The sequence below is a fragment of the Sciurus vulgaris genome (genome assembly GCF_902686455.1).
Source record: "Sciurus vulgaris genome assembly, chromosome: 14".
Taxonomy (NCBI): Eukaryota; Metazoa; Chordata; class Mammalia; order Rodentia; family Sciuridae; genus Sciurus; species Sciurus vulgaris.
The window spans coordinates 97470044-97490529 of record NC_136475.1 but is presented as its reverse complement, the minus strand read 5'-3'; the positions used below and the strand labels follow the sequence as shown (position 1 = coordinate 97490529).

General features: G+C 51.6%; 1 protein-coding gene across 1 annotated transcript in view; it reads left to right on the top strand.

Annotated features, from left to right (window-relative positions):
• The window catches only part of TRAPPC12 (trafficking protein particle complex subunit 12), a 64828-nt gene that overhangs the window by 26712 nt on the left and 17630 nt on the right, over nucleotides 1–20486 (top strand). The window contains exons 5-6 of the mRNA XM_079110621.1: nucleotides 1152–1290; nucleotides 15504–15616. Coding sequence (XP_078966747.1) covers nucleotides 1152–1290; nucleotides 15504–15616 — 252 coding nt within the window. The remainder of the gene's footprint in view (nucleotides 1–1151; nucleotides 1291–15503; nucleotides 15617–20486) is intronic.

The window sequence follows — 20486 nt, the reverse complement described above, 5'->3', positions numbered from 1 at the left end:
GGTCCTGGGTGGTTGCTTCTTCAGACCTCATTCCTTGATTTTGGATTTGGTTTTCAAAGCTTATTTCAGAAAAATAATTTAAATAGATTTACTATCAAATTAAAATAAATAAATAAATTTAGCTATTTATTTTTGATTGATAAGAGTTGATATATTCACAGTGTATGGCCTGCTATTTTGATAGATGTATCCATTGTGGAATGGTCAAGTCACTCTAATTGACATTTATGCTCTCATGGTTGTTTGTGTTTTGAGAACAGATTCTGTGCTCTTCTGAGTGTGCCGCACACAGCTAGCAGCGCAGTCCCTTGTTCCATAACTTCCTCCTCCTAACTGCCCCTCGTTCCCACCAGCCTTTGGTGGATGTCATTCTGCTCTGCTTCTATGAATTTAAGTTTTAAGTTCCACATGCAGATCACACAGTATTTTTCTTCCTATGCCTGGCTTACTTTACCTGACATAATGTCTTCCCAGATTCGTGTGTATTGTTGCAAGGGGCAGGATTACCTTTTTTTAATTTAAATAGCATTTCATGGAATACATATCCCCTATTTCCTTTATCCACTTGCCTCCTTTTTCTCATCAGTGAATGGAGATCAACTTGAGTCATCTCCAAGGGACTTTCAGTTCGGCAGGTTTCTGCCTCTGTTGCTCCAACTCAGACCCCACCATTCTCCTACCTGGGTCTGCATTCTGCCACCCTGGAGCTCTGTGCTCACCAGCATCAGGGACGGCCCACTCTGAGGCCCCTCCCCAGCCTCTGGCCTTGAAGCCCTGGTCCTTCAGTACTGCCCTCAGCACACCCACTTACCCATGTCGTGCCCCACCATGACCCCAGCCCTAGCACTGGGCATCCTTTCTGGGAGGGTCTATCTTTCACCTGCTGACACCTGGTGTGGTGCTTAGCATATGTGCCCTGCTTAGAAAGCTCATTAGCGTAAATTAAATCTAATAAGATCATGGACATTGATGTTTGTGAGCTCCAGAGTATTTCTGTAAAAATATGTAAGTGTGCAGATTGCAAAGGTGGAAAGGGAGCCCTTGTTCTGATATATTAGAAGACAGGCTCTGGTAGCAGGTTGCTAAGGATGAGGAATTTGGGGAGCTGACATGTGAACATAACCTGTTTGTCGACGCGTCTTGCCTTTCAGCTCTGGTTTGTGAGACTGGCCCTGCTGGTGAAGCTGGGCCTTTTCCAGAATGCCGAAGTGGAGTTTGAGCCCTTCAGAAATCTGGATCAGCCCGACCTGTACTACGAGTACTACCCGCACGTGTACCCTGGGCGCAGGGGTAAGAGGCGCATTTCAAGTAATTCCTCTGTGTGGCCCTGACTTACGCGTAATTGGGTATCCTCACTTTGCCTAATCAACCAGGAGCCCAGCGACAAGCCTGAGCCATCAAGTGACCGCACTCAATTTTGTAGACGCACCAACCTAGACAGGACACACTGGCACACCCCCTGCACCGACCTAGACAGGACACACTGGCACACCCCCTGCACCGACCTAGACAGGACACACTGGCACACCCCCTGCACCGACCTAGACAGGACACACTGGCACACCCCCTGCACCGACCTAGACAGGACACACTGGCACACCCCCTGCACCGACCTAGACAGGACACACTGGCACACCCCCTGCACCGACCTGTTGCACCTGCTGGGACCCTGCAGCTTGACGGCGTTAGGACTGCAAACCTCCACTGCACCCCGTGGGAAAAGCAGGTGTATTAGTTGCACTAGTATTAGAATTGTTTCTTCCTTCTTTTTTTACATTAGACTTATTATTAATTGACATAGTGTACGTGTGTATGGGGTACAGTGTGACATCTCAGTGCGTGTATACAGTGTGTGATGATCAGCCAGGGTAATTGACTGCTCGTTGCCTCAGTCATCATTTCTTGTGTTGGTGACATTTCAAACCCTCCCCACTGGCTATTTTGAAATATTCAATTAATAGTCATCGACCTCTTTTTCCCTCTGTGCTGCCGGACACTAGAGGTCACTTCTCCTCTCCTGCTGCACCATGGCACCTCTTTCATTTGTTCTTTTTAGTCCCTCGTGACAGAAGGGTATGTCCTCACCTATTTGTACAAACAGGGAGTTCATCTTATTCCAGGTAGGCTCCCAGTCTTGTGGTGTTCCTTCCTTCTGACCGAAGGAATTTACACCTTGTAGAAAAGAGAGAGATGAGTTTTAATACTAAAAAGAGTACAAATCCAAATGATTGTTCTGAAGCAGGCTGTGGATTCCGAGCAGCAAGCCAGGTGAACTGGGTGTCAGAGGCTTTGGCACCACCTCAGCAGGGGCACTGGAACCCAGGTCTGTGAGAGGACTTGTCCACCCAGGGTCCTGTGCTTCCTCGTAGCCTGTATTCAGGCAGGGCGAGAAAGACCACATCCAGCCCAGGAAAGAGAGTTTTTGGAAGCACAGCCCCACCCACCTTGCCGACAGGGGAAATAGTGGGCAGAGGGCTCAACAAGCTTCCTCAGGGACCTTGCTGGGTGACCAGGGCCTTCCTCCCCAGGAGCCTGCACCTCAGGACATTGCTCTCACCTTGAGGTCAGGAAGACGCCATCATGGGGATCCGGGCCTTATGGTCCTCTCCCTGTGACCCACAGTCCTCTGTCTCCATGAGTAGGTCTCATGTGTGCCCACCCCTGAAGCTCATCCACTCCATGTGTAACCCCAGGGCTCCTTCCTGCCCCCCCCCCAGAGCTACAGCCATCTCTGGGGTTCCAGGACACTGTCCCAGCATGTGACTTGAGTGGTATCCCTGGGGATGCCTTCTTTCTTTCTCATTCATACCCTGTAACCTTTTGAGGCTCATCTTTAACGGTACGGCAATTGCAAACTTCTAGCCCAAAAGAGGAGTGAGCCACTGACCCGTTTGACAGAGGTGCAGGAAAGGTTAAGGGTGTGGCTGCAGGGGTCAGGACGTTTCTGTTCAGCCAGCCTCGCCTGGGAGCGCTAGCAGGAGGCAGCGGTTCTGCCTTTTCTCAGAAGGAACAGCTATGCTTTCCTTCAGCAGTGAAAACGTAAGTTGCCTCCAGTCTGCCTGCTGTTCCCGACCCTGCCCCTGCCTCCTCTCTTGAGTGTCACACAAAGCTCAGTGCTTGGAGCTTGCGGGCCCCTCTTCCTGGGGCTTAGCCCCAAGGTCCCTGAATGCCACTGCTGTGAGGAGCCTGGCTCTCGCCCTCCGCCCAAGTGGTGTAGGTTGACGGCGACTCACCTCGGCTGCCCATGCTCAGGACAGGTGTTAGGAAGAGTGGGCTGACAGGCAGACTTTCCTGGGAGGCCTGCCCCCCGATGTCAGCAGCCCGTGCTTCCTGAGTCAGCTGGACGTCCTGTTCTGCATCCTGAGAACGGCTGAGCTCAAGGTCGTCTTCACAGAGCATCTGGGGGAGGGAACAGGCCTCCTGTGAGAAAGGCCTCCTGAGGCCACTTCTGCGGGACACGCAGGCCTCGGAGCCTTGCTGCTCTGCCGAGACTGGACGCTGGGGGTGTAGATGAGGAGAAGCCAGCAGCCGTGCATCACGAAGCAGTTAATTCCAGTTACAGAGGAGACATACATCACTCGTGTACTTGAGCTAACGTGTATTGACATTCATCCACAATATTACATGGAATGCTTACTAATTTTTCTTCTCGTTTGGTGGAATAACAAGCATAAATGTAAGAATTTGATTCATTCATTTCATTTTAGCTTGCAATATATAAGCAAAGTGAGTCGTTAGAATATGCTTTAAAAAGGAGGGTACAGGAATACAAACAAATAAATAACTTATGAATGAGCTTTAATATATTTCATGTAAATATTGGGCATGATTTTTACTCATTCAGAACATTCGTAAAAAGACGTGATGAACAGTGTAAAATTCATGCCGTCGTTTTCATCTGAGAAAGGAACTGTTTCCGACATCCCATCGGTCACTTCAGTCCCTTGAAGCACAGTCAGATCTGGTTCCTGGCACTCAGCACTGAAGTCTGACCTGCCATCTGGAAGAGTAATGAGGACAGTGAGCCCAGCCAGCTTCAGAGCCCGGGGCTGAGGCCTGGAGGTCTGGGGCACCTGAGAGCCTCCGACGGTGAGAGGCACCTGCCCGGTGCTCTGCCCGCTGCCCTGCCCTGTCCCCTCTCTTCTCCAGCCCACCCCTTTCTGCTGACCCTGCTCTCCACTCTCTTGGGGGCCATCCCTGCTCCTGCTTCCTGGGTGTCCTAGGCCTCAGGACCCACATGTCCCCCAGAGCTGCTTCCCACAGTGCACACGCTTCTTGCCAGACTGAACCCAGCCGTTGGGAGGGGTGCAGATCCTGCTGTGTACATCTCTTCATCAGCAGGGCGTTTGCTGGGTCCCCAGAGGACCCCTAAAGGTGGTGCAGCTTTGGTTTCTCAGACCTGTCTCACCTACAGTCTGGTCTGTGACCATCGTGTGGCTCAGGAAAGTCTGTGCATGAGCATTGGCCACGCAGGTAAAGGATGTCATAAAACGAGGATAAAAACAGTTTACAGAAACTTGCTCTGAGCCTCTTTTGTCTCTAGAAATTGAACTTGACTTGAGGTGCACACTGATCCCAGGAGCCATGCGTCTGGAGCAGAGGAGCAGACAGGTTTGCCTCCTCTGTCTTTGTGTCGCTGTCCTGTGACTCTGGAAGGGAACTTGAGCTCTGCTCGTCTGTACATGGTGCTCCCCCCGCCACGCTCGCACCCAGGTCGGCTTGACTGCAATCGGGTTTTCACTAACAGCTGTTTACTTTTATTCTAATCCATCCCTTCTGTCCCCTTTGAGAAGCCCTGTTTGGGGATATCCCCTGTCTGAAATTGCTCTTTGTTCAACAAAAATTGAAACTTTGTAAAATACAAATGTTAAACAGCAGATACTTTCTCAGAATTGCTCCAGAGGCTTCATCTTTGTTGCACTTGATGTTCTCTTAGTTGGACTGGCTGTACTTTGTGTTGACAAATGTTAGGTTTTAGAAGGGCTTTGTAGTTTCTGTGACCTTGGTTCTCCTAACTGTTTTCTGTGGTCTTAAGGTTCTTGCCCATGCATTTCTTCCACGAGGAGAGTGTTCAGGAAGGGATTTCTGTGCAGTGAGCAGGTTACCCAGCTTCCGTCCTCCTGTATGGTTCCATGCCCTCAGCACAGCTCCGAGGCTCTCCAGGGAAGCCTTTGGAAGCCGCGGGGGAAGAGCCACTGGCAGAGGAGACCTCTTGGTCAGCCTCTGCTCACTCAGACTTTGTTCTAGTCAGCTGGTTCTAGTCCCTGTGATCAACGGACCTGACAAGAACGCCTCAGAGGCGGGAAACTTTATTTTGGCTCAAGGTCCAGAGTTCTTCAGTGAAAATGGGTGTGCCCATTGGCAACCCCAGAAACCTCCAGAAAGCTCTCTCAGCCATGAGCATGTGCTGCATCCTTGCGGATCCTGTCTTTACATGTCCATCCGCATGTACGTGTGTGTACACAGAGATCCAAGCACGTGGAGAGCGAGTAAGAGTGTGTGCTTTTGTGGTGCAGTTGGCTTTCTGAATACCCACCGTGAGTGTGCTGTTTACTTTCTCCCAGTTGCCATCATCCATATTCATCCATAGCCACCCGATGCCCAGTTAGGATCTCTCCAGAAGAATGAGCACCCTGGCTCTTGAGTGTCCGAGGCCTGAGTAACATTAGCCTTACTTTGTCATGTGGTGGTGTGTTTCCAATTAGGAAGCGGTAGCAGCGTGTTTCCCAGCGCCACGTTGCACCCCCACAGCCGTCCATGAGGGCTGTGACCGCTGCCAGCAGCGTGCAGCTCCAGCTGGCCTGGCCGCGGCCATGCCGCCCCTCGCGTCCTCCGGCTCTCCTTCTCAGGCTCACTGTCCTTGCCTCTGTATTTGCACTGCTTCTCACTTGTTGAGGTTTGTTTCTGTGTTCTAGCTATTTAATCCTTTGCCACATGTTTTAAGAGTATCTCCTTCTATTTTGGAAAATATTTCTAAACACAGGAAAAGAGAATCTCATTTAAATTGACAAAGATAACACATTTTATTTGCAGCTAGCACATTTGAAGGTAGCTCTTCAATATCACCTGGGGCTATTCCAGGAGCGAGTGCAGACAGGTTCCATGGTGTGCTTGGCGTGGGCCAGGCCCTGAGACCCAGGACCAGGGATGGTGCCAGACACAGCACAGAGGGGCAGTGCACCGTGGCCTAGACATCTGCAGGCTCGGGCGAAGCATGGAGCGTGAGTGGAGCGTCTTCCCCGGGGCCGCAGGAGCGTCCAGGCAGCCACACGAGCCCCTGTGCTCCGGTGCGCTCTCCCCACATGCTCCGGCTTCCTAATGGGAATGAAGCGGACACTCAGTTGGTTGACATTTGTTCTCCTGAAATTTCCTCCCACCTCCTCACTGTCCACCCCCACATGGGACCAGAAGGAAGGGGCCAGCTCATCGGGGGCACCATTTCTTCCCAGCATTAAGAGTGTTTCGTTTGTCTTGATGTTGACTCAGCAGGATTTTAGTGTGTGTGGGAGCGGAGTACTGGGGATTGAACTCAGGGCACTTGACCTCTGAGCCACATCCCCAGCCCTGTTTTGTGTTTTATTTAGAGACAGGGTCTCACTGAGTTGGTTAGCCCCTCACTTTTGTGAGCCTGGCTTTGAACTCGAGATCCTCCTACCTCAGCCTCCCAAGCTGCTGGGATTACAGGTGTGCACCACTGCACCCGGCAACACAGGAGAATTGCTGTTCATGTTAAGGCTTTAAATACCTTTCCAGACTCACAGTGTGGCTTTGGAGAGCCCTCCCCACGTGCCCATAACAGCCTTTCATTAATTATCTTTTAATTAAATTATTTTTGGTTTTGTAATTATTACACTGGAACAGGTTTTTTCTCTCACTACAGGGTTTGCATTCATGACAAAGGGGTTGACAGAAATATATCCCTGGAAAATATTCCAGGTCATTCCCTGTATCCCTTTTCAATACGAAGTGGTATGTTTACCCAACTACCTCGTTTCCGTTTCATTTTCAGTTAAAACCATTGGGAAGGGACCGAGAGGCACAGCGTAGCGACTCGTGTGTTGTGAGGACAGACAGGTGGTGCAGAGCACATCACCCACTGCCTGTCCCCCTCAGGACAGAGGTCTCTGGGCCTCATCCCAGTGGGGTTGTGCTGGGAAGATGCTGGGGAAGGCTGTGGGGAGATGTCCCACCATCCAGCAGGAAGCTGGAGCAGCCAGATGCACCCGGCAGTGGCACACCGCAGCCTCCTGTGGGTTTCTGCCCCAGAAAGCCGCCTCAGAGGCTGAGGGGGTTCCGGGATTTTACAGTGAGCTGTAACTCGGACACCAAAGTCTCTGCCCTTGAGGTCACCTCTCGATCAAGGTCCGCTCCAATAACAGGACGGTGGCCTGCACTCTCCACAATGCTCTTCTCGAACCCGAGTCTGGTAGGTACGCACTCACTTCCCAGCCTGGGGCTGAGGCCGCCTCCATCCTTCCAGTTTCCAGGAGTGAGCTTCATGGGGACGTCCTGAGTCCACGCGACGCCTGCTGAACAGAAGGGGCTCTGCAGAGACCTCGAGCAGGGACCCGGTGTTCAGTCAGCTCCATTATCAAGGCTTGAGACGAATTTTCCAATGTTGGTTCTAAATAAACCTCATTGTTTTCTGCCAAGACACCTTCCATTTGAAATTCATCAAAAGGTTCTCCCGTGCACAGGTTGTCAGGGAGGGTGCTGTTCAGTTTGCCCGGGCTGCCGTGTGGCTGGCTGGCGTGAAGCAATGCAGACGGGCAGCGTTCGTGACCTGGCACAGTGTCTGGCGGCCACGCCTCCAGGGTCTGCTTCATTTAACATCTTGCATTGGTGTGGTACGTTTGTCACAGCTGGTGAACCAGCCCTGGTGCGTGATCCTGAGCAGAAGTTCAGGGTTCACCTTCGGGCTCATTCTCTGTGCTGTGCTATTGGCTGTTTTTATCTCCAAAGAAAACGAAAAGTGCTTTGCTGACATAGTTAACTCCAGCCTCTCAGGGGAGACAGGTGTTCCCGGCCCCACCACCATCTTTCCAGTCTGTTGTGTAAAAGCCTCCCTCTCGTTGCAACAGGAGACTCACAACAGCGGTGAGCTCTGCCTTTTCATAGCACTGAGCAGCACTGAACAGTTCTCTCTTAACTTTCAATGTGACTTGGGAGCTTATGCAGCTCTGGGTCTTTCCACTGGAGACAAGCAGGTTTGTTGATCTTCACCATGCTGTTTCAGAAAGCCTCTCGTGTGCTCACCAGCTCACTGTCCAGTCCCAGCCGTGACAGCTCTGATGTCTTCCTCTGAAGTCTTACTGGAGTTCCATCAAGCCAAACCGAAATCGACAGACACATCCTGGAATTAACTGGATGCTAATCTCCACCCTCCTCTGACCTCCACCCTCTGCACCAGTAAGGGTGAACTGCCTTTGGGTCTGTAGTCCTCCTCTACCTCCCTCCCAAGTCTGAAATGCACACTGCTAATTCCCAAGCCAAATACTGAAACTTGTCTGTATCAGCACACGACCGTACACGGAAGCTCAGGCTGAGTGTCCACCTAATGACTCGAAGGCCTGGCCTTGTCTTTTCACTCAACAAGGCCACAGTCGCATGCTCTTGCCACTCTGTGCAGCAGGAGCCGGCTGTTGGTCATCCTCAGTGCTCTGGAGTGCACACTCATCACGTCACCAAATCTAGCACCTAGGACACACTGTTCAGGACAGGACTTTCCACCTGTTTCATGTCTGCCACTGGACCAGCAGGATGAAGGCCTCTTCTCAGGCCTGGCCCGGACCAGGACCTCCATCAGGCGTGCAGTCGTGTCAAGCATGCCCAGGCTCGGTGGCTCCAGACGTGTCACTGAATGAAGCATTAGGTGGTGAGGACTTGATGTAGGACTTTTTTCCCTGCGACTTTCTCGGTAGGTTTTTCCTACTTAGAAACAAGCACTGAGTTGAAGGCAACTGCTGGGCTGTGAGCATGGTGCTCCTGACAGATGGACACAGCCGGGAGTCCCCACAGTGCAGCCGAGGCACGGCTTTCCCCGGGCTGCCCGCGGCACGGGGAGGAGGTGGCGACAGGGAAGAAAGCACTGAGCTGCAACCCCGCCAGGCTCTGGCTGGCTCCAGTGAGCTGCGAAAGCCCATTCAGACTCCAGAGGTGGTGCCCACACATAACCTGCCACAGTGGGCACAGGACTCGCAGGCTCTTTGCAGGTGCCAGCCACAGTGGTGCTGAGCGTCTGCTCAGCCCTCCTCACCCCGCCCAGCTGCTCTGTGACCTCCGGTCCTTGTTGCAGAGAGGATGCAGCTGCCCAGCAGAGACGCTGCCCGCTGCCCCTTCACACAGCACCCGCAGGCCCCTGGTGGACATTCCCCTGTCCCTTTCCCACTAGGGCCTGGCTGAGTCTGGTATGTTTCCCTGGCTTTCTGCAGTGGCAGCATGGATTTTGAGCACTGCAGGGACGTCTGAAATAAATTCTGAAGGAGAATTTTCATTTAATGTTTTCTAAATGATTAATGAGAAAGTTTCTACAGTATTTATACCAACCTAGATTTTGGCAGGTCAGGACTAGATGTGGGAATCTTTTGCAAAATAGATCCTTAGAATTATGTTTCCTTGGAGATTCTGACTGGCCTTTTCTTCACATGCTTTATGTCCCTTGACAGCCGCTCTTAGCATGAAGGATGTCCCTGAGACTCACAGTAGCTCTTCAGTGACAGGCAGACTTCGCATCCGGGCAAAGACCGTTAGGTGTGTTTCCTGAGCGAAGGTCTGTCTGACACCAGAGCAGTGACTGTGTGTGCTGCAGAAGAGACGGGGCCGTGGGTTTGTGGCCAGTGCTAGCCTGAGCGTGGCACCAGAGCAGGATAGAGGACAGATTCAGAGACCAGCTAGAACCAGGAGACAGCCCTTCCCAGCTGCTCTGTTCTTGTTTTCATCCTGTGGACCACATCGTCATCTAGAAAGGCGTGTTTTCCTTTGGTTTAATCCTCTTCGTTCTCTCTCCTGTAGGCCACGCGTGTCTCCCTGTGGCCTGTCTCCTGTAGGCCACACGTGTCTCCTCGAGGCCTCTCCCCTGTAGGCCACACGTGTCTCCCCATGGCCTCTCCTGTAGGCCACGCGTGTCTCCCTGAGGCCTCTCCTGTACGTCACGTGTGTCTCCCTGTGGCCTGTCTCCTATAGGCCACGCGTGTCTCCCTGTGGCCTGTCTCCTGTAAGCCACGCGTGTCTCCCTGTGGCCTGTCTCCTGTAGGCCATGCGTGTCTCACTGTGGCCTGTCTCCTGTACGTCACGCGTGTCTCCCTGTGGCCTCTCCTGTGGGCCACGTGTGTCTCCCTGTGGCCTGTCTCCTATGGGCCACACGTGTCTCCCTGTGGCCTCTCCTGTGGGCCACACGTGTCTCCCTGTGGCCTCTCCTGTGGGCCACGCGTGTCTCCCTGTGGCCTCTCCTGTGGGCCACGCGTGTCTCCCTATGGGCCTTGCTCCTTGCGATGCCCACCTGTGCGCGGCAGGCAGAGCTCCCTACCCTGGCCTGTGTGCCATTCGTTGTGCTGGGCTGGGGGCGAGGCCTGTTCTCTTGGCAACGGCTGCACACAGTGGGCCAGCATGTGGGAGCAGTGCAGCTGAAACAAGGAAGGCCTTTCCCCTTCTGCCACAGAAGAGGCCCAGCCCCTCACGGCTGCCTTTCTGTGCAGACCAAGGGCAGAAGCCTGAGTGGGCACATGGTGGCCGTGCGTGGGAACGAGGGTGCCCAGACATTCTGTGGAGGGAACACTGGTGTTTTTAAAAATGACGTGTTAAAATGTCTTCTTTTCAGAAACATGAAGATGTAATTCTAAAAGAATGTCGCACACCAGTCGTCATTTCATTTGCAGTTTTACACAACTTGTTCCCGAATCGAGGAAGTAGATAAACGTGGTTCACAAGTGTCCACCCCACTGACAGCAGTAGCCCTGGAAGCCAGCCTAGCAGAGTCGAGGGCTGGGGCGCAGAGGGCAGCGCCTGTGGGCAGCAGAAATGCCTTGCGCACCGCTCCCTTCCCCACTCTGCAGAGCACAGCAGTGCCTGCAGCGAGGAGGGCCTTGCCAGGCCCCGGGCTCGGACCCTGACCTCAGACCTTGCGGCTTCCCTGTCCCCCCGCCCCAGTGGTCCTTCAGTGCCTGGATTGTTCTAAAGGGGTTGGAAATGTCCAGGAACCAGCATGTAACTAAAGAGGTGCATTTCCTTGTGTGACGTAAATGAATACTGTATATTACACTGATTGCAGGTTTTGATTTGGCCATAAAATTCTCATAAAGTGAAGTTTTATAAAAATTTTGGGAAATTAAACTAAATGTGCATTTGAAGACATGATGTTTGGTTATTACATCTTCGGCTCGCCCGTGCCGTCCTGGTTAGGAGCTGGTCTTCTCGGTTGTTGTGTCCACCATCACAGCGTCACCTGGAATGGTCTCACTGCCCTGAAATCTCCTGTGCTCCAACCATTAGTGCCACATCCCCGCAGACTCCTGTCCTTCTACTCTCTCCACAGTTCTGCCTTTCCAGAAGCCACATAGTCAAAAGCACACAGTACATATGCTTTTCAGACTGACTTCTTGCATCAGGAATTTAAATATATGGTTCTTCCATATTTTCCCCCTCTGGTTTGATAGTACATTTCTTATCACCAAGTAATATTTGTTGTATTAATATGTCAGTTTTGCCAACTTGGTTATTCTCTTCAATATGGATTTTCTGGGTTTTGCTTCTATATATACACTTTAGAATTAGTTTTTTGATACCCACAAAGTAACTTGCTGAAGTTTTCATTGGGATTGCACTAAATCTAAACATCAAGTTCTGAAGAAATAGCATTAGCAACTTTTAGTCTTTCTATCCACAAACATGGATATCTCTCTATTTACTCAGATCTTTGATTTCCTTCCATCAGAAGGAATTTTAGTTTTCTTTATATAGTCTTTTGAATATGTTCTCAGATTTGTACTTAAGTAATTCATTCATTTGGTAGATGCTATTTTGCTTTTAATTTCAGTTGTTGATTGCTGGTATTTGGAACTCAGTTTACTTTTGTTTATTCTTGAATCGTTGAGGAAGTTTTGTTTGGGTTTTACATTTGTTCCTTTTGTTGTTTTGATGATTCACATTTCTACATAGATAATCATGTCTTCTGCAAACAGATAATTTTTTTTTTCATTTTCATTCTTTATACCTTTTGTTTCCTTTTCTTATTATATTAGGACTCTGAGTATATAGTTTAGTAAGACCAGTGAAAGGAGATATTCTTGCTTTATTCATGATATTAGAGGGAAAACATCTAGTTTCTCATTACAAATATATTGTAGATGTTCTTTATTAAGTTGAGGAAGTTTCTCTCTATTCCTGGTTTGCTGGGTTTTTATCACAAATGGTTGTTGTATTTTGTTACTTGCTTTTTCAGCATCTGTTGATTTTTGTTCTCGAACCCATTTTCTGTGATGATTACATTACTTGATATACCTGGAATCAGTCTTCTTTGGTCATGGTGTATAATTGTTTTTACACATTTCTTACTTGATTGCTGATTTTCTGTTGGCTTCAGTGCTATTAGATTCCATTGTTTGTTTCACAGAGGACTAGCGTAACTATGTTCATGAGACATACTGTTCGTCGTTTTCCCTCTCATGGTGTCTTTGCCTGGTGTTGGGTTAGGGTACTGCTGGCGTTGCTTTCTGGAGCAGATCGTGAAGACTGGCACCATGGCTTCCTCACCTGTTGGGCGAAGTCACTAGGAAAACCATCTAGGCCTGGAGCTTTCTTTTGGGGCAAAGCTTTTTCTTTTCATCTAGGTTACCAAGTTCATGGACGTAGGGCCTCAAATATTCCTTTACTTGTAATGTCCGTGGGATCAGTAGTGATGACCCCTTTCATTTCCAGTATTAGTAGTTCATATCCTTTCTTTGTTATCCTGAGTTGTTTATCAAATTTATTGATTGTCAAGAAATAGCTTTTGGTTTTGTTAATTTTCTCTTTTGATGTCCTCTTCAATTTATTGACTTGTGCTGATTCTTATCATTTCACTTCTTCTGTTTACTTTAGGCTCACGTCACTCATCCTCCTCTAGTGTCCTAGGAGAGGAATCTAGATCATTGACCCTAGGAGCTTCTAACAGGTGCCTTCAATGCTCTCTCCACGCCTTCTCAGCACCGCATGCTCCATCTGACACCTGGCAGGCTTCACTTCATTGCCACTTCATTCACGACACTTTTGTGTGTCCTTCTACCCACAGAAACTGCCCCAGGTCAGGTGATAGGCAGCCATCCCTCAGGGTTGCTCCTGTGCCTGTCTCAGAGCTTGGGGTTCCTGCGGGATTCTTTCTGTAGAGGTGAATCCCAGCCACCACGTGGCATGGTTATTGCCTCCTGTCTGCCTGGCACATAGGAGTGGCAGAGCATGGCCTGCCATGACTCTCCATGTCTCTTTAGGACGCTGAAGATCTGAACTTGATCGTCCATCCTCTTCAGATAGAGAAATCGGTTAGTGTCACCAGAAAAGAAAGTTCAATCATTTTAGATTCAGTAATTATTATCATTCTTGTCTCCAGGCCTGTAACCTCAGCATCTACCTCCTGTAGCATTCCTTATATTTTTCTGTCTTTTTGGACCTTTCTTGTTAAGAACCATCAAGCATCATAAGATTTCAAGATAAAGACCAGCGCAGGCGTGAAGCCCATCTCTGTGTGGTTCAAGGCACACATTCAGTTATGAATGAGTGCGAGGTGGAAGACTGAGGTACAGAGAGCCTTGGTGGCTTGCAAAAGACACACAGCTTGTTTTCTGACCAGCTTCCAAGCTCTGTTCCAGCTCTGTTCCAGTTCATGGCTTGGGCCTGTTTTGAAAAGCCCAGTTACCAAATCCTTGCCAGTTGCTCCCTGCTGGCATCCCACGCTTATCTCGTTTGTAATCAGCTGGGCCATTTGATTATTGTGCTGGTTCGCATGTACATAGTGCAGACTACAGTCCAAGCCCCAGATCATGTTAGAAGCTATGCAGTTGACAGAAAGATGGCCATCCCTGAGGGACTTGGGAGTGTCTGGATGTGGGCAAAATCTCTCCTGCACCTTCCCTCCCGCACGGCACACCTCCACGCCAGGACAGCTGGGAGTGGAGCTTTCCCGTGCTGGGACAGCATGGAGGCAGGGCTGAGGCTCCAGAGTGTAAACCAGAATCTGGGGGACCCCCATCAGGACCCAGGCGTGGGTTCCACCTCACTCTGTAGCCTCCCAGCTGATGACTTTCCAGACCCTGCTTTCAGCACCTGCTGGGGAGCCCAGCCTAAGCAGTCTGTGTGTATGTGTGTGTTGTACTGGGAGTCGAACCCAGGGCCTCACACATGCTAGACAGGTGCTGTGCCACTGAACTGCATCTCCAGGCAACCACTCTGGGAAGAAATGTGGAGATTTCTCAAAAAAAAACTAGGAGTAGAACCACCATATGTTCCCCACTCCTTAGTATACAGCCAGACGTTCTGAAATCAGCATGCTATAAGGAACGCAGCCACATGGGTGTTCATAGCAGCACAGTTCACAACAGCCAAGCTGTGGGACCAGTCAGGATGAACGGAGTACTCACCATATCCACAAGGGAATATTACTCAGCCATAAAGAAGAATGAGATTATGGCATTTGCTGATAAATGGTTGAACCTGGAGACGATGGTGCTAAGTGACATAAGCTAAACACAGAAAGTCACAGGTCGAATGTTCTCTCTGATATGCGGAAGCTAGTCTAAAGTAAAGGGAGGGTAGGAGAAAGAGAGAAAGGGAAAGGGGAAGATTCCATGAAAATAGAAGAAAGAGTGATGAACTAGATGAAGGGTACCAAGGGGAAGGGAGGGGGAAGGAGAGGAAAGAACAGGAGTGGCTCTGGCCTAGCTCCCCTGTGTACATGTGTGGACACACCAGCAGATCGCACCTCGTGTCCATCCCCAAGACACTGAGGCAAACCGGAGGAAGTGCAGGAGAGTGGTGGGAGCGGAGCACTGGGGACCCAATCAGAGCAAATTGCATCCCACAGTTCTCTAATTATGTCAGAATCAAGCCTAATGTTACGTGTAGCTAAAAAGAAACAATAAACATGGAAAAAGAACATTTTGAGATAAATTCCACTAAGATGTCCAGCCTGGCCTCGTACTGGCAGTTCTGCTCAGCCTCCCAAGGGGCTGGGAGAACAGGTGCTCACCCAGCCCTGAGCCGCCCTTATTTGAGCTTGCTTGCTACAGAAACGGTAGCACAGCTGGTGTTGCGCTGTCCCTCCCTGGAGGAGTGGGCCTCTGCGTGGGACAGTGGCAGTTGTCTGGAGACACAGATTCAGCTCTTCAGAGAAAACCAGCACACACCTGCAGCTGTGCTCAAGGAGTAAGGGGTCGGGTCCTCACTGCTGCTGGGCTGCTGGGTGCCTCCTTCGAGAGGCCGCTCCCGGAAGCACACCAGCCACAGCAGGCAGACTGACCGATTCGATTTCACCCTAGGCTCCATGGTGCCCTTTTCCATGCGCATCCTGCACGCAGAGCTGCAGCAGTACCTGGGCAACCCACAGGAGTCCCTGGACAGACTGCACCGGGTCAAGACCGTCTGCAGCAAGGTAACCGTGCTGTCCTCAGCCCTCCTGCACACCCGCGCCACGCCATTCTGCGGTCCCTCCCGTGGACACCAGTCCCACTTCCTTCCTCAGAGCCAGGGCATCATTAGTGTGGCCAGGTGACTTTGAAGGATGGAGGATGGTTGTCGGAAGTACCTGAGTGCTGAGTTCCCCTTCCTTGGTACTCCTGCTAGGTAAAGCTGAGTGCTGAGCTTCTGCTTCCTCAGAACTCCTGCTAGGTGAAGCTGGGTGCTGAGTTCCCCTTCCTCAGTGCTCCTGCCAGGTGAAGCTGGGTGCTGAGTTCCCCTTCCTCAGTGCTCCTGCCAGGTGAAGCTGGGTGCTGAGTTCCCCTTCCTCAGTGCTCCTGCCAGGTGAAGCCGGGTGCTGAGTTCCCCTTCCTCAGTGCACTTGGTGAATGAAGGCAGAAACCTTAGTTTAGTGGAAGCAGCCGGGAGCGCCTGCCTGGTGCCCCGACAGGCCTCCATGTGCCAGACCACTCATGCCCACACCTGTCACAAGCGCCTGCGCCGTGCCAGGCAGAACACGGTAGCTGCACTAAAACAACGCCCTGGTGACCACAGCCCTCTCACAGCACTGACGCCAAGGCCCAGGAGCTGTGAGTGTGAGCGAGGGACCCCTGGCCATGATGGCATCTGTGCAAAGTCAGCTGCGGCCGTCACTTCAACAGATTAGACTCACACTAAGAAACGTCGGGAGGAAATGTGGGACTCAAGCTCAGCTGGGCACGGGGCAGCCCTGTGAGGGGGCAGCCTGAAACCGCAGCCACAGGCAGCTGCTCAGGCAGAAGCATGCGCGTGAGGGCACATGCCACACCTCCTTCCAGCTCCCAGCCTCTGGTGGCAGCCGTGGGATTCCAGGGGCTGTCAGCACCCGAAGGGATGCGCCCCACCCAGTCTGTGCGAGAGGGGCCTTCTGCTGGGACGTGCAGGATTCAGGGCCCCCACCCACCAGCTCATGTCTGCTCCCACAATTTCATGCTGTACCTTAAAAGATTAACAGAGCTGTGCTGCTTTCCTGTGCTTTGGTCAGCTGGTGGAATTGCTTGCTACTTTTTTCATGGTAGCACTTTTCTTGAATCTTAAAACAGCTAAAATGTATTTATTTTCAGAACTAGGAACTGCATATCTTGATACTGAGAAATTCTAGATCATTAACTTTCTAAACTAGTCTTTTCATTCACCTCCATGTCAGATTGTTGCAGGAAAATATCTTACTATTTGAGAGAGAAGACTGAGGCATGGGTGGTCTGACAGTAGACAAGTCAGGTCTGCAAGCCAGCTCTCTGGTCCTCTGACTTCCCACCTGCTCACGGTCCTCCTAGGCCCCACTGGCTAAGGACCAGCAGCGGCCCTTGCCTCCGGCTGCAGAGCAACTGACACAGTCAGAGGGGGTCCTCCAGACTGTTGTGACCACCTGTCCTCACTCTGCTGGACAGGCAGGTACATCAGGCTTGGGGTGAGTCCACACCTTTCCTGAGCGTCTGCCACATAGTAACTCAACAATCCTGAAGCAACCAGCGAAGCAGGTGCTGTATGTCCCATTTGATAAAGGAGGACGCTGAGGCTCAGGAGGTCACCTGGCTTGCCCAGCTCACATGATTTGAGCCGAGCGGTCTGGCTCTCAGGCCCACGCTCCAGTCAGGTACTGTCATTACTGCCGTGTGTTCGGCAGGAAATGAGGAAGCCCTGAAGGGTTTCTTCTCTCCCTACGCCAGCGTCTGCCACCCCCGCAGAGGTAGCCTCTGCTGTGCTGTGTGGGCCGCGTCCACTTGGAAGAGCCTGTGAAGAGTGCTGAACACCTGCACCTGGAGCAGGTCATCCCTGGCTCTGGGGCCAGGCTCCGTGACGTGGTGTCCACGTGTCACTGCACACCAGCGCCATCTCGCAGGGAAGTTCTCATTGGCAGGACTGTGTGAGTTCTCACAGCCAGCCCATGGTCAGTGATGGCATCTGATCAGTGACGCAGACAGCAGCATCAGAAGGGAAGCACCAGCTGAGAGGAGTGGGTGACGTGATCAAAGGTGAATTCATTCTCTTATTTTCAAGACTTATGCCTTGCATAAATTCATTTATAAGGCCTTTCCTGTTGAAGAAAATGAGGACGAGGGGCCAAAGAAAAGTAAAATTTAGCCACTAATACAGTTGGTAAAGTAAAAGGTGTGTTCAAAGTAAATTTGTTGTCCACTTCCTAGTAACCAAGGCAGAGCAGAAACAACCAACTACAGAATTCTCGGCATCCATAAACCCATCATGTGCTCAGAGGCAGCTGAGCTTTTCCTCATCTGGAAGACTCACCAAGCGATGATTAGAATCCGTGTGTTCATCTACAAGTCTCGACCAGGGTGATGTCAAGAGCTCCTGTGTGGGCCCAGTTTGATCAGGACACCTGTCTGCGCTTTACAAAGGAGTCAAGTGTTTCACCTACTGTCTTGGAGCCGCTGGTGAATCAGTAAATGTGTGGCTCAATGGAATTGCACCACTGAAGAGGGAAATATGCCATCATTTACTATGAGTGTGCCATGGCACCACGACTTAGAGGCTAGTGACCGTCACTGTCAGAAGAGCAGATGCCTCCATCTCTGCTCTCCGTGTGTCTCACTGGTTCTCCAGGCTGTCTCCACCTCTGGGTCTCGAGAACTTTACAGACAGTTGGGAAAGAGCCAAGTGAACATATTCCTAAGAGCCTCTGCATAAACAGATACAGAACCCACCAATAATGGTGTCCAGTTAGTTTGTGCTTCATTCTCTGCCAGTGTGGATGTGCCCAGCATGGGCTTCAGGGCAGCTCCATCCTGCCCGCCTGTTGCAACCCCCACCAGCCCACAGGAGCTTGCTGAGGGCACCAGGGGAAAGGAGCCCCTCCTCCAAGCCTCAGCACACCTGGAGGAGGCGGAGGATGAGGTATTCTCACACCTTCTGGAGAAGAAGCCTGTTCAGCCACGCCAGTGTGCTCTGCTTCTCTGCTGGTGGTTGCAGATAAGGCAGGAGTGAGAGTTGGGCCTCTGGGAGGCTTAAAGTCTTTTCTAAGAGGATTTCTGACACATGGACATATTCAGTTCTGCTGTTTTATTTGTACACAAAGTTAGAAATGGAAGTGAGAACAGCCGTCACTGCCTGTCACTGGCCAGCTGCTCAGGCAGGCCGGCCATCCGCATACGGAGGACACCCGCTGCTGCCAGCACTGCGCCTGACCCGGATGGCTCCCTTGCTCCATTTTTTTGCTGCTCTCGCAGAGAGCAAATGATTGTGGCTTAAGAGAAGAGGGGACGATGGGCACGTGGAGGGCAGCAGAGCTGGCACGAGGGCCGTGGCCTTGGAGGCTCCCGCGCCTGACTGGCCCGCTGAGCCTGCAGTGCACCTGCAGAAGCTGCTCTCATCCTGAAGGAACGGAGGAGCCCTCGTTATCAGGACTCACAGGATTTATGTCCTGACTGCTCACCGTGGAGATTCACACTCCAGAAAATCAGAAGCCAGGGGACGGCCAGCAGTGCCACCTGGCGCCTACACCTGGCACAAAATCTGGTGCACACAGTGAGCTCAAGGCATGTGACAGCCCAGAGAGAAGCAGGCCCTCGACATAACAAAAAGGCCTTCTGTCCTGCATTCTTTACCGTCCTCTCAGCGCTGTGCCTTCTTTCCATCTGTGTGTGTGGTCAAGGTGTGAAGGCTCCAGAGGATGCTGACCCACAGACAGCGGGTGTGAGGGTATCCTGGAGCCAGGCAAACAGGGTGAGAACGTCCAGACCCGGCCCTGTGCGACCAGCTGTCAGCCTGGGTTGGCCCAGCCTCTTTGTCGGTCCTGAGTAGTATCACTCATGACATCGCGGGGCGTTGAGAGGGGTCAGTGACTCAGCAAGGTGCTGGCACAGGGCCAAGTACTTAATGATCCTTGGGTGCCCTGGAGCAGCTCCAAGGCGTCCCTTGGAAAGCCTCTTTACTGAGATGTCCCTGGGGTGGTGAGAGGGAGATCCCCGGACTTCCCGAGACCCAAGGCAGACCCAACCGACCCTTTGTCTGGACTGCAGAGGGCCAGTGAATCCTCAGGCTCCTGAATTAGTGCCCACCCCCCAGCAGTCTGCACTGATCTATCATCATGAGTCCTGTCCCACCTCACCCCACAATGCACGACGGCCACCCCAAGGGACAGGTGTGAAGGGCCCTTCCTCTCAGCCTCTGAGGCTGTGGCTCCAGACCAACGTGTCTGACCCAGTTAGGACACATGGGCCTCCACCTCCCCAGAGACACATGGACTCAGAACAAGGAGCTGGGTCCTTTAAATCTGGATGGTTACAGATTGCCTTTTAAGTACTGTTGTGAACAGGTCAGAGAGCTGGGTATTCATTCAAGGCATTCGACTTTCTCCTTGGGCAAAACATCCAGGTCTTCATTCCCTCCGAGGTGTCCCCGCCACCCCCAGTGGATGGTCATGGCTGTCTGCACTGCTGGAGTGCAGCCTCCCCCCAGACTAGCCCAGGTGTGCCCAGCACTGGGCGCTGAGCTGCAGCCCCATGCCCCTCCTCTCAGACAGCCAGCTGTGCTCTGTGCCCCCCACCCACTGCCCCCGCAGCTGCTTCCCAGGAATGCAGCGCATGGCTCCAGAATTCCAGTGAGGAACCACCTGGGAAGCTCCAAATTGAGCAAGAGCTCTGACCTCGGCACGCCCCGAATAAAAAGCTGCCTGGAGCACAGGTTATCAGCTGCGATGGGACAGACCGCTCCAAAGCTCTGGCTTCAAGCCAAGCAGCTTGCTGTGTCCTTTTAAAACAAGTTTTATTTTGCTGTGCTCAGTGGCACACCTTTCATCTAATGTGGCTAATGATATTGAGCATTTTTTCTTAGATGTGTTGACCATT